Source organism: Macaca nemestrina, chromosome 10 (genome assembly GCF_043159975.1).
Source record: "Macaca nemestrina isolate mMacNem1 chromosome 10, mMacNem.hap1, whole genome shotgun sequence".
Classification (NCBI taxonomy): Eukaryota; Metazoa; Chordata; class Mammalia; order Primates; family Cercopithecidae; genus Macaca; species Macaca nemestrina.
Window position 1 is genome coordinate 36,465,554 of NC_092134.1, and position 16,160 is coordinate 36,481,713.

The 16,160-nt window shown below is 37.9% G+C and overlaps 1 protein-coding gene across 5 annotated transcripts in view; it reads right to left on the bottom strand.

Moving 5' to 3' along the window:
* Positions 1-16,160, bottom strand: part of LOC105483784 (cilia and flagella associated protein 54) — a 383,346-nt gene that overhangs the window by 186,463 nt on the left and 180,723 nt on the right. For all 5 annotated transcript variants that reach the window (XR_011608938.1, XM_071071285.1, XM_071071284.1 and 2 more), the window contains exons 42-47: positions 15,777-15,864; positions 15,271-15,480; positions 11,226-11,292; positions 8,892-9,074; positions 6,398-6,484; positions 81-203 (exon numbers count right to left, since the gene is read on the bottom strand). Coding sequence is in view for 4 of the 5 variants with exons in the window: in XM_071071285.1 (XP_070927386.1) it covers positions 81-203; positions 6,398-6,484; positions 8,892-9,074; positions 11,226-11,292; positions 15,271-15,480; positions 15,777-15,864 (758 nt within the window). In the remaining variant the exon portion in view is untranslated. The remainder of the gene's footprint in view (positions 1-80; positions 204-6,397; positions 6,485-8,891; positions 9,075-11,225; positions 11,293-15,270; positions 15,481-15,776; positions 15,865-16,160) is intronic.

The window sequence follows — 16,160 nt, forward strand, 5'->3', positions numbered from 1 at the left end:
TTCGTGGGAGTGTTCCCTACATTTTAGGAACGTATCCCTCACAGGTAAAGAAATTGCTTTGAATCAAATTGTCAGATTACCTTCGTTTTTCCAGTAGCTTTATAGCCTGCGGGTATTGAACAAGGCATGTTTTTTCCATAGAAAATTTGGGATATCTCATAAAAGGCTTCAGAAAAGAATCTCAAATCTATAAGGACTTCTATCTGTAAAGGAAAGGAAACAATGAGGTACTTAATTAAACAATTTGTTTTACTTAGAAAACAAAGTATAGAGAAAATCGTCAACTTTCTGAGATCCAAAGTTTCTGCTTAATGTTGGTAATGCATTATGAATTAATGTTTACTAGACACAGTGGAGAGAGATGCAAGTGTCTGTGTGTGTGCCCATATACATGTGCAATGGACCAAGAAGCTAACAACAGCAGGCGGCTGTTCAAAACAATGGACATTTATCAGATGCTGCTTACTTCATCAGAGGCAAACACATTAATATTTTTATAATATGATAGCTGTATAAAAGTTTTTTTAATGATTTTTTTTTTGTTCCCATTAACTATAGCCCAAAAGAAAAACAAAACAAAAACACTCCTAATGTTCTCCAGCCCAACGAGGAAAGTCAAACTGGGAGACTAACTCCACAATGTATCAACACAGAGACAACTACTAATTTTCTTTTATTTTTAACTTTTAAGAGGCTACTCCCTTTGCAAACCCCCACCTCTTCTGCGCGGCAGATAGGAAAATTGGCTGTCCGCAACCAATCAGACTGATTGCAGGTGAGTCTTCCTTTCCATAGAAGTATAACTTTGTAACTTCACCCTAGCCTCTGATTGGTTGCCTTTTGCAACCAATCAGATGTTTGCACAGGCGAGTAACCTCACTACTTCATTTACATGGGGTGAGCACGAAGTGGCCAATATGAATAGGGGACGTTTGGACCCAAGAAAATTCTAGGGAATATTTGGACCCAAGAAGATTCTGTACCCAGGCCCTTGAGCCGCTGCTCACGCCCACTCCCACACTGTGGAGTACTTTCATTTGCAATAAATCTCTGCTTTCATTCTTTTGTTGTTTCATTCTTTCTTTGCTTTGCTGGGCGTTTTGTCCAGTTCTTTGTTCAAAACGCCAAGAACCTGAACAACTTGCAGTCACAACCCTCTACTGGTAACAAGTATAGTACCCAGTAGTTAGTTTTATGATCCTCACCCTCCTCTCACCCCACACTCTCAAGCAGGCCCCAGTGTCTATTGTTCCCTTCTTTGTGTCCATGTGTCCTTAATATTTAGTCCCTGCTTATAAGTGAGAACATGTGGTATTTGGTTTTCTGTTCCTGGGTTAGTTTGCTTAGGATAATGGCCTCCAGCTCAGCTCCATGCAGGTTGCTGCAACGGATATGATCTCATTCTTTTTTATGACTGCATATTATTCCATGGTGTATATGTATCACATTTTATCTAGTCTATCGATGATAGGCATTTAGGTTTATTTCATGTCTTTGCTATTGTGAATAGTGCTACAAGGAACAATTTTCTTATCCATAATTAATGGCCGCTGTTAATTTTAAATACATATATTTAATAATATTAATCAATTTATAGCTATGTATTTTATATGGCTTAATTTGAATATAATCCAGCAGGATCATCAGTCAGAAAATTATAGAAAAAGGAGTTCTTATTTAAATTCGTTCAACGTATTTATGGAGCACCTCATATGTACCAAGCCCTCTTAGAGGTTATGTTCCATTGGGATGCATGTTTAGCTAAGTTTCAGTGACACATGAAGATATACACAAATACAAAGGGACTCAGGGCACTCACAAATGCTATTTTCAAGACTGTGGTCAGGAAGGAATTCTCTGTGAAGAAAACCTTCAAGAGAAGATTTGGGAATGGCATTAAAGGAGACAGACATGAAAATCTGCTAAGGGACCTTAGTGTAGAGGCCGTATGGCAGGACTCAGGTAGCAAGGGGAGGAGGTCAGGAGGTGAGTATGAATGCTGGCCAAAAAAGGTCAAGTAGAACCTGAAGACCAGAGTAGGGACTCTGCACATTATTCTTTGTGTGATAAGGAGTTACTGGAGAGTTTTAAACAGGACAGGGCCCTAACCTGACTTAAATTGTGAAAACTATCTAGTGACTTTGTAGAGAGCAGAGAAGGGTAAATGTGGAAGCAGAGAATAAAGTACCAAATTAGATGAACGTGTAAATACATAACATAGGAAAAGAAAATTCCATTTATCCTCAGCATGTCCACCTATCATACTCTCTGTTTCCCATTTGTTATTATCTTAGGAATCTCAAGAGTGTGCGAATTTTAAAGAAATAAAAAGGTGCGCTAGTGGGAAACTGTATACATAAATAACATGAAAATAAAATATAAAAGATCAGGAAAATATTTTTAATAAGAAAGAGAAAATTGCTTGTCTATCGAGTTGCATACTTTGGTCTTTGCCTAAGGTACCTTGGGGTCTAATCTCCCCAGTGCCATATAATATCAAAGGAGGCTCTGGGGGAGACATATAAACTCTTTCAGGTTTCTAGATGACCATTTTTCTCATTACCCCTAGGAGGAAACACTTCCCTATATCTGTATGTGGTTAGTTTCCTTGAGTTTTGACTATAAGATTGCTGAACATGGACTCTTTCTGGCTTCAGTTTATCATACCAATCTGACCATTCGAAAAAGCAATTGGGTAAATAATGGACATATATTTGCAGAGGTGACCAACACTGCAAACACAAACAAGCCAGAGAGCAAAAAGAACTACCCATAAATCAACCATTCACTCACACAAATATAGAATCACTGGTACCCTTCCTAGGTTTGATGTGTTGAGAGTGACAAATCTTTCAAGATGTTGGCAGTTCTAAAGTGAAGCCAGGCCAGCTGATCATGAAGAGGTCTTAAAGCTTTCCCTGAAAGACACTAGGGCACTATAGAAACTTCAGAGTGTGATCTATTGCTCTTTGATTTGTCAGGAATCATCATTGTGTGTTATTTCCCGACTATGACTTTTCTCTCTTCCCACTCCCTGACCCCAGTTTACTTCAGAAAGGTCAGGCAAACTCTGCTCACACAGGCTGTCATTCCTTCCTCTGTATGATCCATCATTTGTCCTCTTTCATTGCTCTGTCAAAACCCTAGTCTGGTTTTTCAATCCTACTATGCCAATAAGATCCCACTGCTCACTCTACTCCTGACACTGGTACCAGACACCAGATAAGATCATGTCATTCTCCTGATCCAAATTCTACAATTAGTTAATTATAGAAACAATAAGGTTCTATATAAATTCTGTAATTAATTCTCCAACCCAGTTCTCCAGAATGAAGTCCACAATTCTTCTCTGGTTTTTATGCTACTCTAGGACAAAAACAGCTACCAAGTGCTAACAATATGATTTTTAAAAAGTCATCTAACCACTTTGTTCCAGATTATGTCTTTTGGTGCCCATCTAGATCTCCTCTTGATAAGTTATGATCATTGCAACCCTTTCATGCTTCTTGCCTCTTAAGGACAGACCAGATTGTACATGTTACAAAATTCGGATATTGCAATCTCTTCATTTCTCTCATAGCTCCACCTCCAAATTATATCTCTTCAGAGTTGAGAATTCAAGACTAAGTCCCTGGTATTCTCAGTGTCATCGACCTCTGGTATACTCATGTTATCTTCTACAACCTGCCTACCCAAAACCTCCACTCTAGTGTAACTGAACCACCCCTACCCCCTAAACAAGTCAATATTTTCTCACCTATCTTTCACACTGACGGCCAAGAAATGTTCCCTTTTTCCTCTCTCCTGCTCCATGAATTCTACTCTTTTCAAGCCTAAATCTTACCTACTTAGTGAAACCTAAAGACTCAAAGCCATTTTTTCCTCTTTCAAACTCCTGGAGAGTCTTCATCACACCCATTTGGAAATGATCAAGGGGCAGGTGCCAACATTATTATCTTGGGTATACGTCCTGTCTTTCTTCTTAGTTTTCACTTCCTTATAAGCAAGGATCATCGGTTACATTTCTTCGACTGGAGTTACTAACATTGTGCTTTTAAATAGGAAGTACTCGATAAATGTTGTTTTAGAGTTAAATCAATAAACATCTGCCAAGTATTTTCTAGGTGAGTTCCCACTAAACACTATAGAGAGTGCACGTAGGCACTTGAAAAATGTCTGCAGATTTTCCCAGCACTTTGGGAGGCCGAGGCGGGCGGATCACAAGGTCAGGAGATCGAGACCACGGTGAAACCCCGTCTCTACTAAAAATACCAAAAATTAGCCAGGCGCGGTTGTGGGCGCCTGTAGTCCCAGCTACTCGGGAGGCTGAGGCAGGAGAATGGCGTGAACCCGGGAGGCGGAGCTTGCAGTGAGCCGAGATCGCGCCACTGCACTCCAGCCTGGGCGACAGAGCGAGACTCCGTCTCAAAAAAAAAAAAAAAAAAAAGGAAAATGTCTGCAGATTTTAAATTCAATAGTTAATTACTGAATTTCAACTATGTGAATGTATTACTCAAGACGCTACAGGGAATTAAAAGATGAATAAGATACAGATCCTAGCCTCAAGAATTTTGCAATATTGAAGAGAACATTATCTTTTGTAAAAAAGAGAGAAAAGTTACATTCAGTTTCTTTTAAAAGTGTTGGAATTCAAAAGCAATAGAACTCATAAGAGTTCAGTAACTCAGAGAGGGTGATTCAGAAATTTTTATGATCAGTAACAAATTATTTATTCCCAGGTTAAAATCATTAATAATCAGCACCAGAATTCTTCATTTCTTTACTTAGAAATAGCATGCCACAAACTATTTAGGTCTGAAAATATAGGCCCCAGGGCAGGGTTTAGACATGAAGAGAAATTCAAATGGAAGTCTAATTTTCCCTTATTAGAAAATGGGAGAAATTTGGCAACAAAAGGCAGAGAGTATTTCCACAAAAGCAGAAGTATGAATTAAGCCAGTGGTGTATTGGAGCCCACTCACTCCAATTTGCAAGAGCTAATTGTGCACATCTTGTCCCTGATTCCATCATTAGTGATGTCTAGTCGGTAGCTTGAAGTCAGACATAGCGGGAGTATTCACACCATGGATGGAAATTGAAAATGCCACAAATGAAAATTTTGAGGTGTTTTTTTGTTTTTTGTTGTTTTTTTGAGATGGAGTCTCGCCCTGTCGCCCAGGCTGGAGTGCAGTGGTGTGATCTCAGCTCACTGCAACCTCTACCTTCTGGTTTCAAGCTTTTCTCCTGCCTCACCCTCCAGAGTAGCTGGGATTTCAGGTGCCCGCCACCACACGTGGCTAATTATTTTTTTATCTTTAGTAGAGATGGGGTTTCGCCATGTTGGCCCGGCTGGTCTCGAACTCCTGACCTGGAGATCCATCCGCCTTGGCCTCCCAAAGTGTTGGGATTACAGGCGTGAGACATCACGCCCGGCTTTGAGGTTTATTTTTTTAGAGCCAATTGTGACGTTTACCAGCCCATAGCTGATTTCTCCATTCAGTCGGTGGCAAAAGCATGAGATGATGGCCAAGAAAGATTTTAAGCTCAAGAAAGCCAAATGTTCTATCTTCAATTGTTTGTTTTGCCTCAACTTAAATTTCTCTGTCTTCCTAATTTTTAGTAAAGTCCACTATAGAAAAAATGGTGAATACACAGTGTGTGTGTGTGTGTGTGTGTGTGTGTGTGCGCGCGCGCGCACGCACGCGGGTGTGTGTGTGTAAAATATAAAATAGGGTTGAACTCCATATTACAGTTGAGGAGGTACAGAACTGGGAGCAAATTTGTTGGATATTGAGATGATCCATGTACAAAACAAATTCAACAAAAGTGGGAGCAGGCAACATGAGTGATTAGGATAGAGAGCATAGAGAATAAGGTGCTTCCCATCCCATGTGGTGTTCAAGTCAATCAATTACACATGCATCTCAAAAGCAGAGAACCTGAACTGACTTCTGGATTACAGGATTTTTTGTAATTTAGCATCTATCTGATCTTGTTAATTCAATTACCTGTGCATTGAAAAATTCTTGTGTACCATGATCTCCATAAAGGTTCTTAGGAATAAATTCACAGAAGCTTCAGAAAACTGGTTCAGTTGGTCTTCACCAGGAAGCCAGTCTCTCAGAAGTGGCGATTTCCAGGCCAATTGGTGTTGGGTAAACCTTATTTCCATGTGCAGCTGTTCCTCACTTTACTGTGGTCCAAGCATAAAATAATCTACACCTTTCTAACTGGCTCTTTCTCGTACTTTATTATAATAATGGCTAAGTTATTTTTTATATCAGTGTAATGCCATGTTATTATCAGCTTGTTAATATAAGTCCTAAAATCAAACTAATACATGACAATATCTTTAATAGTTCAAGAATATCAAATGTCTTAAAAGCTTGTAACATACCTTGAGGATTCTTGCTTCTAGACTTCTGATTATATCTTGACAAATTCCAGAAACAAAATATTGATACAATGCAAGGAGAGGAAGAATCTATGAGGAGAAAAACACTCGTTTCAAAATATATTTTATCAAACTAATAACCTAATAATCAAATTTAGCCAAATATTAAATATAGGATATGTTATATATTGATTTACTTTCCATGATAGGAAACTATACTGTTGAAAATAAGTGAAATAATCTATCTAGCACATGCTTCATAAGTTTATCGGAACTTTAAGGTGCTATTAGAGACTTACAGTTCCCAGTAGATGCCATTTGGTACCCCAAATCTAGGTTGTACATCTCTTTAAGCAGGAAGAGGTAAAAATCCAATCAATTATCTTCCTTGAAAACAATTAACTCAAAATAAATATACGAATCACTGTGGCCTGTGGAAAAATTCTAGCAAATGAGCTACCAAATAAATGCAAAATTTAAAGCAAAGGAACTCAATCTCTGCCCCCAACTGGATCCTACTTACTCATTTTAATGCCAGTTGCTTTTTGTCTTCAACTAGAATTTTTCTATCAACAAAAAATATTTATAACCTGCCTATTATGTGTTAGGCACTGTTGAATGAGAACAAAATCTAACAAATCCCTGCCTTCACATAGCATATATTCTACTTATTAAAACCCAAGCTTACTCTTCACATAATATTTTTATTTTCCTAGAATTCACCCCAAAGTTCAGTTGCTCTTGAAGTCCCATGGATATATGTGAAGGCTTACAGACTATCAATATTTCAAATGGCCCAACCACGATCCATCCAGAGAAAGATGTGGAGAGGACAGTTTTGCCTAACATTGCAACAGCTCCTGACCTCAGATCAAACCTTAAGCTCAGTTCCTGCAACTGTAGCCTTCCCTGCCAAAGGAAGATGGAGTGGAAGGATGATTGGGATCCCCATTAGTTAGCAAACTATTTCCCATAGCTCCACAGCTCTGGGTCACATAGCAAATTTTATATTCCACAGAAGTCCCCTTAGCCACTGGGCTTCTTCTGGAGAAGGTTAATGTAATACAAAATGGAAATTGTTTACTTCTTGCAATTTCAGCTGGGGAACCTCTAATTGTCAGGTAACTGGCAGCTGCTAATAGCAACAGCTTTTTTAAAGGATTAGAACTGGTCTTAAATGATTTCAAACATAAAACATTTTTCTATAACTATGCCTAACAAACATAACACAATACCTTTTTCCACAATTAACGCAGCACAAAACATTAAGAGTTGGCGATTACCTTTGAGATTTAGTTTCTTTTTCTTTAGCGAGAAATAAAAACACACCATTTTATTGCTGCCAATTGCTCAATTATTCAGAAAAACATTCTCAATTTCTTCAGCTTTAGAGAAAAAAAATCTCATTTCTTTTCCAGCACAGTGATATGTATTATATATGAATATGACTAGACAGCTAAAGGTTACCCAGGGGATAGAACTATTTCTTCAACCCAGAAATGAATCCCTTTAACAGTGAGAGGGGCACCATTTTGTTATTTTTTAAAAATAAACAATTTCTCAGCAAGTCTGCCAAGTGTTAAATGCACTTATCAATCTCTTTACTTTAATACATGGTTTTATAAGCTAACAATTCATATCAGGGGACAATAAATATTTTCAATATAAAGACAGAGTTGAATTTAGAAGGATAAATATACCAAGAGAATAGAAAACAATATATGGGAGAAAAAAGTAAGTAGGTATGAAAATCACGGAGGAAAGGGAAAGGAGCAGAAAAAAGAAAGAATAGCTATAAAGAAGCAAACAAAGGGAAAAAAGAGATGTGAAAAAATAGAGGAAAGAACATAAAGAAAGTAAAAAGACAAAATAATGGAGGAAAATATAAAATGACCAACAATTCTAATAGAACATATTAATTTTTTAATGCAACCAGCTTCAAATGTATGACATATACTGTGATTTCTTTCCCCAAAGGAGAGGAGAGCTGTATTTGGATTTTTTTATTTTCTAGGACATTAAGAAATGTCTGTTTTTATCTCATGCTTAGAATCTGTTTTCCTCTTAGATGCACCATTGACAGAGAAAAGATAAGAGACATAAAGATAAACTTATCTCAATAAAGAAACACTCTCACAGTTTTGGGATTGATATAACCTGAACAACTTAATGCAGTGGCTTACAAGTACACTAGATTTCCGTGTTTGAGATCAGTGATGCATTCTGATCAATTCCACCAACTATCTTAAGAAAAAAATATAAAGTAACACAGTAAAAGGAGAAAAAATCAAATAGTCTGCTTTTGTATCCAAAATGCAAAGAAAGAATATTAATTAATATACTTTAGTTTGAAGTGTAATTAAGAATCCTACATATGTAGAGTTTAAAAGTTAAACAGTAACTGATCAAAAGAATATTAGCAAAATTTGAAAAGTATGAGGTAAGTGGAGCAAAATATCCCAGTGATACATATTTTTTGATTTTACAAACTACTTACTATTAGATTTTGCCTAACAAAGTGCAGTTCACGTATAATGTAATACAGACTTGCAATTACAGAGCAAATGTCAGCCCTGTATCTATCTGAGAAGAGTTCGATGCCTGGGAGAAGCTGAGTGATTTCATACTGAGCATAGCAACGTTCAGCTTTGGGATGTGGAAGTGTGGTTCTAAGCAAACCCTGAAAATGAAAAAAAAAGTGAAATATAAAGAGCTATATATTGCATTTTCAATAATGAAACAAAAAAAGACAAATACATATATTGCTTTATAAAATGCTTAGTATATACCTAGCACACTGTACTTTGTAATAAATGGTACTTATCATTTATATTATCATCATTACAGGTTCCAAATGCTTTTATCACTCCAGATGGGCTTTTTAAATTCCATGGTAGTTGGATACCTCTTATTTTCAAAGAAATTATAATTATATTAAATTATCTTTTGTTGAGGGTCAATCTTATGTTAAGCACTGCCGGTAAGTTCTTTATAAACATTATCTCATTTAATGTTATTTTAACCTGCTCTTAGAAGGGAGGATTATTATGTCACAAATGATATAATTGAGGCTCAAAAAATTTATCTGAAGTCACACAGCTAACAATGGCAGAAAGGAGATTCAAAGCCATGTCTATTTAGCTAAAAAAAAAAAAAAAAAAAAAAAAAAAACTATGTTCTTTCCACTATACCAAGCTATAAGTAGAGGAAATGACTACTTGTTTCAGAAGTCTCAATCAGGCAGAGGTAATTCCAAACTTCTAACAGCTTAAATGAAAAGACTATTGTTATAATTTGACCAATAGTTTTTGGTAATTTATGTAACCAACATTACACTAGATGTTGGGGAGACAAGATGAATATGCAAAACCACATTTTTCATTTAAGGGTGCTTCTTTGTTATTTTAACAATTAAAATTTCTTAATGACAAACGCATTATGAAATTATTTTAATGTATATATCAGAAAGAATTTCAATCCAATGGCTTATTAAGGTCATGAGATATACTATTCTAAAATACTTTGTAGTTGTTGAAATTTTTACTATCATACATTTGTTTTAAAATCATAAAAAGAATTAATAGGCTTTTAAGATAAATCCCACCAGCTAATTTTTATTTTAGGTATAGTATTACTAAGAAATAATACACACATTATTGTCCACATTAAGCAAAATGTTAAATACTTGTTAAAACACATATTTTCTAAAACATAAACAGCATTATCTTCAAGAACAAGGAGTATCAGAAAGTAAAGAATGCGATTTAACAAGTCAGAGTTGGGTCATTTCCTTTGCACCTCTGCCTCTTGTACTTCTTCCCTTTGAAGCCCAGACAAGAGGTATAAGGAACATAAGAAAATTGAAAAGTCTGGCCTTACATTCAGAGAAGCCCTTCCTGAAGAACTCACTTATTTAGATTTCATAAGCTATGAGACTTCTCTCATACACAGAACAAGAGTGCCCATCTTTCAAAGTAAATAGAACCTTTAGTAGATTGCAAAGGTCCCTGGTTACATTTTGGAATTTCAAAATGTCTTGTATTTCAGATAAAAGCCCCTTTCTTCTTCAGTGAAGTCAAACCAAAATTCTGAGAACTGCAAGAACACCTCTCCTGTAGTCTTCAAGTTATTTTTCACCTTCCTCATAAGATAGATTTTATATCATATAACCAAGCAAAACTGAATTTAGAGATGAGGTAACCTAAGGCAACTATTTGAAGTCAAACAGACTGGCTTCATACTGATTACTAGTAACATGATCTTCCTAATGACAGAAGACTCAGTTTCCCCATCTGTAAAATTCCTTCTTCTGTAGTGTAAAGGAGAAAACTGACTCTGTTAAATATTAAAGGTGGGCCAGGCACGGTGCCTCACACCTATAATCCCAGCACTTTGGGAGGCCAAGGCGGGTAGATCACCTGAGGTCAGGAGTTCGAGACCAGCCTGGCCAACATGGTAAAACCCTAGCTCTACTAAAAATACAAGAAATTAGCTAGGTGTGGTGGTACGTGCCTGTAATCCCAGCCACTTGGGAGGCTGAGGCACAGGAATCGCTTGAACCTGGGAGGTAGAGGTCGCAGTGAGCTGAGATTGCACCACTGCACTCCAGCTTGGGTGACAGAGTGAGACTCCATCTCAAAAAAAAGAAAAAAAAGAAATTAAAGGTGAAGGTCTCACAGGGTTCAGCGATCAAGAGAAAGATGGGCTTGTGATATTTAATCAAGATTCATGCTATTTTGCTACCTGAGTTTTCTGAATATGATAAACTTTTTTTACTGATCCAATGAATGGTTGTGCTACCATGGAAAAACATACATAAATAAAGCGTTACCTGAAAGAGTAATGCAGACAAAATGCAACAGTCAGTTTTCTTTTCAACATTCAATGACTTAATAAATCTAAGTAAGTATAAGAAAAATAAACTGATTAGTAAAAATTTTCCAAAAACATTTTGATATGAATATGTCTTTACATACATATTTAGAACACAAAATGTATAAGAAAAAATATACATATAAATATATAAGAAAATAAAAGGGGCCGGGCGCGGTGGCTCAAGCCTGTAATCCCAGCACTTTGGGAGGCCGAGACGGGCGGATCACGAGGTCAGGAGATCAAGACCATCCTGGCTAACACGGTGAAACCCCGTCTCTACTAAAAAAATACAAAAAACTAGCCGGGCGAGGTGGCAGGCGCCTGTAGTCCCAGCTACTCGGGAGGCTGAGGCAGGAGAATGGCGTAAACTTGGGCGGCGGAGCTTGCAGTGAGCTGAGATCCGGCCACTGCACTCCAGCTTGGGCGACAGAGCGAGACTCCGTCTCAAAAAAAAAAGAAAATAAAAGGAAAATACATTAAAGAAGATAAAAAAAATCCCCTGTAATCCTACTGCCTAAACATGATTACTAGTAACATTTTAGTCAATTACCTTATATATATTTTTTCTGTATATAACTATACACACAGAGAAACACATACATACACATTAAGAGTAGAATTAGGCAATACATACAACTTTATAAACAAATTTTTCATTCACAGACATAACGGACTATATCATTATTCTAAAGAACTTTAATGTTTTATCATACAGATGTGCCATAACATAAAAATATGAATCTCCACTGGCGTTTTCCAATGCTGAGGTAAACATTGTTATGCCTACACTTTTGGGCACTTATCCTATCGGTTCCACTGAATGAAGCCCTGGAAGTGAAAGCTTTTGGTAAAAGTGGGTGCACAGTAAAGGCTTTTGATGAGTGCGGTTAAATAATTCCACCTGAAGACTGAAGCACTGTATTTTCTCTCTAGCTGTTTATTATGGAGCCATTCACAGCATTAAGTATCTCCACCAAACATTAATATCTCTCCATTTACAACTCTTCCATTTTATGTCCGTTAGAAAAAGAGTTTGAGTTTTCTATATAAGAGTCTTAAAATTCACATTTGCAACTACCAACCACATTACCTTCTCCTAAGTCTTTCTTAGATAAAACCAGTCAGGTTCACTACATTATTAACAATGTCTACCTCAGTTCAGCTTCACTGTGTGGATCTTCAAGTGCGGTATTTTACAGGGGGGAGAAGAGTTTCCTCTACTCAGGGAGTCTAGGAAAACAGCCAAAGCCCCTGTAGAATGACATCTCCTATGACAGTCAGACTTCCAGCTGGGAAACCAGGAAATTACTTTCTGTTTGTTAAAAATCACTAGGTAATAACTTCAGAAGCTCAGAGAAGCGGAGGTGCCCTCTGGCAGGAAGCCTGTAGCTGTTGCTTTCCAACCTGTTCCTTTCCTTGGCTTTTCCATTCCCAATTGACAAGCTCCACTAAGTCATAAGCTCAGACTGTTTCAGGAGACAAAGAGACAGAGAGAGAGAGACAAAGAGAGAGAGAGTGTGTGTGTGTGTTCTATCCCAGGAGCACAAAAAAATTAAACTTGACAGAAGTCTAAATCTTTGACATTTAATACTTTTAAAGCAGTACTTTCTTACTTCCCTGACTGAAGATGCTAATCTGAAAGCAATGTGATCACCACCTAGGAACAGGTAAGTTTTTTTAAGTGTGCTCTACAGCTTAAAACACTATGCAGGTTGTTGCTCACCACCTCCGACAGGTCAGCTAAAGAAGTAACTGGAGAGGTGAAGGAAACCTATACCTCTAATCCCTCCATACTTTTCAAATTTCTCATGTTAATCAGAAATTTGAAATACTTAAGATATTTGTGAGTGCTAGCTATGCATAAGCCATTGTTAAAGACATTCACATGTGTTATGTGTGGTAGGCTAAATAATGGACCCCCAAAGATATTCATGACCTTATCTCCAGAACCTATGAATATGTGACCTTATAGGGCAACAAAGACTTTGCAGATGTGATTAAATTAAGGCAACTGAGATAGGGAAGATTATCCTGGATTGTCACAATGGCCTTTATAAGGGAAAGGCAGGAGGGTCAGAGACAGAGAAGGAGATGTGAAGATGGAAGATGTGAGAGACAGACAGAGAGGGGCAGGTGTGGGGGAAAGATGCTAAGGTGTTGGTCTTAAAGATAGAAGGTGCGGTCATGGACCAAGGAATGCAGGAGGCCTCAAGAAGCTGGAAAAGATAAGGAATCAGCTTCTCAAACCCAAGAACCTCCAGTGGAAGCACAGCCCTGCTGACACACTAATTTTATGATTTCTGAACTCTATAACTGTAAAAGAATAAATCTATTTTGTTTTAAGCCACTAGGTTCAGGGTAATTTGTTACAGCAGCAAAAAAGGACAGTAATACAGTATGTATTATGGGCTAAATTGTGTCCCCTAGAAATTCGTATGTTGAAGTCCTAACTCTTAGTGATACAGTTTGAATATACATCCCTATCAAATCTCATACTAAACTGTAATCCCTAGTATTGTAGGTGGGGCCTGGCAGGAGGTAGTAGGATCACAGTGGTGGATCCCTCATGAATGGCTTAGTGCCATCTCCTTGGTGATGAGTGAGTTCACATCACATCTGGTTGTCTAAAAAGTGTGGCACCTCCCACTCTCTCTTGCTCCCATTCTTGCCATGTGAGATGCGGGCTCCTATATTCAAATATGGCCTTCTGTCATAACTGAAAGCATCCTGAGGCCTCTCCAGAAACCCAGCAGATGCTGGTACCATGCTCTCTGTACAGCCTGCAGAATCAAGAACCAATCAAACCTCTTTTCTTTATAAATTACTCAGTCTTGGGTATTTCTTTGTAGCAAAGCAAGAACAGCCTAACATACCCAGTAACCTAGATTGTGACCATGCTTGGAGACAGGGCATCGAAAGAGGTAAGTAACTAAGTTAAAATGAGGCCACAGAGTTGGGCCCTAATCCAATATGACTGGTATCCTTATAAGAAGAGGAGATTAGGACATTGATATGCCGAGGAAAGACCACATGTGGACATAGTGGTCTTTCTACAAGCCAAGAAGAGAGGATTCAGAAGAAACCGATTAACCAACACCTTGTTCTCCAACTTCTAACCTTCAGAATCATGAGATAACGAAGTTATGTTGTTTAAGCCACCCAGTCTGTGGTACTTTGTTACGACAGCCTAGCAAATTGATACAGTATGGCATGTAATTTTTACCACCTTGGCTTAGAGATAAGGACACTGAGTCTCAGAAGGAATGTGAAACTTGTTGAAAGTAACTGGTTTCTAGTACACTTTTGGATGAGGCCCATGCCTGACTGCCTCCACACTGTTTTCCTGCTCTCTTACCAATTGCTCATTCATTTGACCACTCAGAAAGTCATTGTTGAGCCAGACGCCATGGCTCACGCCTGTAATCCCAACACTTTGGGAAGCTGAGGTGGGCAGACCATCGGAATTCAGGAGTTCCAGACCAGCCTGGCCAACGTGGTGAAATCCTGTCTCTACTAAAATTACAAAAGAATTAGCTGGGCATGGTGGTGGGCACCTGTAATCCCAGCTACTCAGGAGGCTGAGGCAGGAGAATCTCTTGAACCCAGGAGACGGAGGTTGCAGTGAGCCGAGATCAAGCCACTACACTCCAGTCAGGGTGACAGAGTGAGACTCCGTCTCAAAAAAAAAAACAAACAACAACAAAAAAACCAAATAGTTATTGAATACATATCTGGAACTTGGGATCCATGAGTAAGCAAAGCAAACACCTGGGCCCAGGTGACACTGATATTTTGGGGCAAGAGTTGTGTTACAGGAAAAGGAGATAATCATAAGCAATAAACATCACAAATAAGTAAATAAACTGTAAGGCCCTGTATGATATGGACATAACCTCCCAGAAATCCAGTGTGCATGAGGCATTGCATTTTGCATGGTACAGGGGGGCACCCTGCAAGGAAGCTGTTAGCTAGTATGCGGATCCTTCTATCCTCACACTCACTGCGCTATCTTTGCTGATATGACTGCTCCTTGCAAACACCCCCAGATGCCAACTCTTGACAGAAACTCCTCACTGTAGTCTTTGAAACCCAGAGGTGAATGGCTGTTGGTGACATTGGTGAGCGAGGGGCCAAATTCTTTCCACGTGTGCAGCACGTCTGGTTTTCTGAATATGTCATCAAGAGCTTGACACCAACACTTAAAAGCAGCCCTAAAACAGAGACAAAGCATCAAGCAGTACGTTTTCTGAGACCCAGAAATCTATCTTCCAGAAGGGAAAGCAAATACACTGAAGCAACATCAATTAACATACGTATAACTATACATACATTCACTGTTCTTAATGGTTTCTCTCAGGTAGTATTTGATGAATAAAATGTAGCAATGTAGTATTGTTGAAGAACTAAAATTTATGAATGACAATGTTTTTTCATAATCATTAAAAACTTCTTCAAACAAGAAAATAAAAAACTTTTGCCCTTGTTCTACAGACTTCTAAAAATCTACCTTTTCTTTTCTGCAAAGATGAGAAGACTTCCAAGTGAATGCAACGCCTGAACTTTAAGACTTCTTTGATTGCTGGCTTGGAGAACATCTATATTTTTAATCAAGTAAAAGAACAAATGTCAGTTCCTAGAAAAATATTTTCTTTATATTTGCAAGAATATTTTAAACTGCACTATTCCTTAACTGTGTAGATTGCAGTAAGCAAACTCCAAGTTAACAGCGCCTTCAAATGTCACACAATATATATACACAGAGAGCAAGCAAACGTTCTATTTGATTACAGAATGAAAGACTGGCTCTAACAGATAGTAATAATGGGGCTTCGTGAAGAATAAAAGTCATACAGGTAGAGACAGGAGAAGAGAAAATTAGAAACGGCATGGT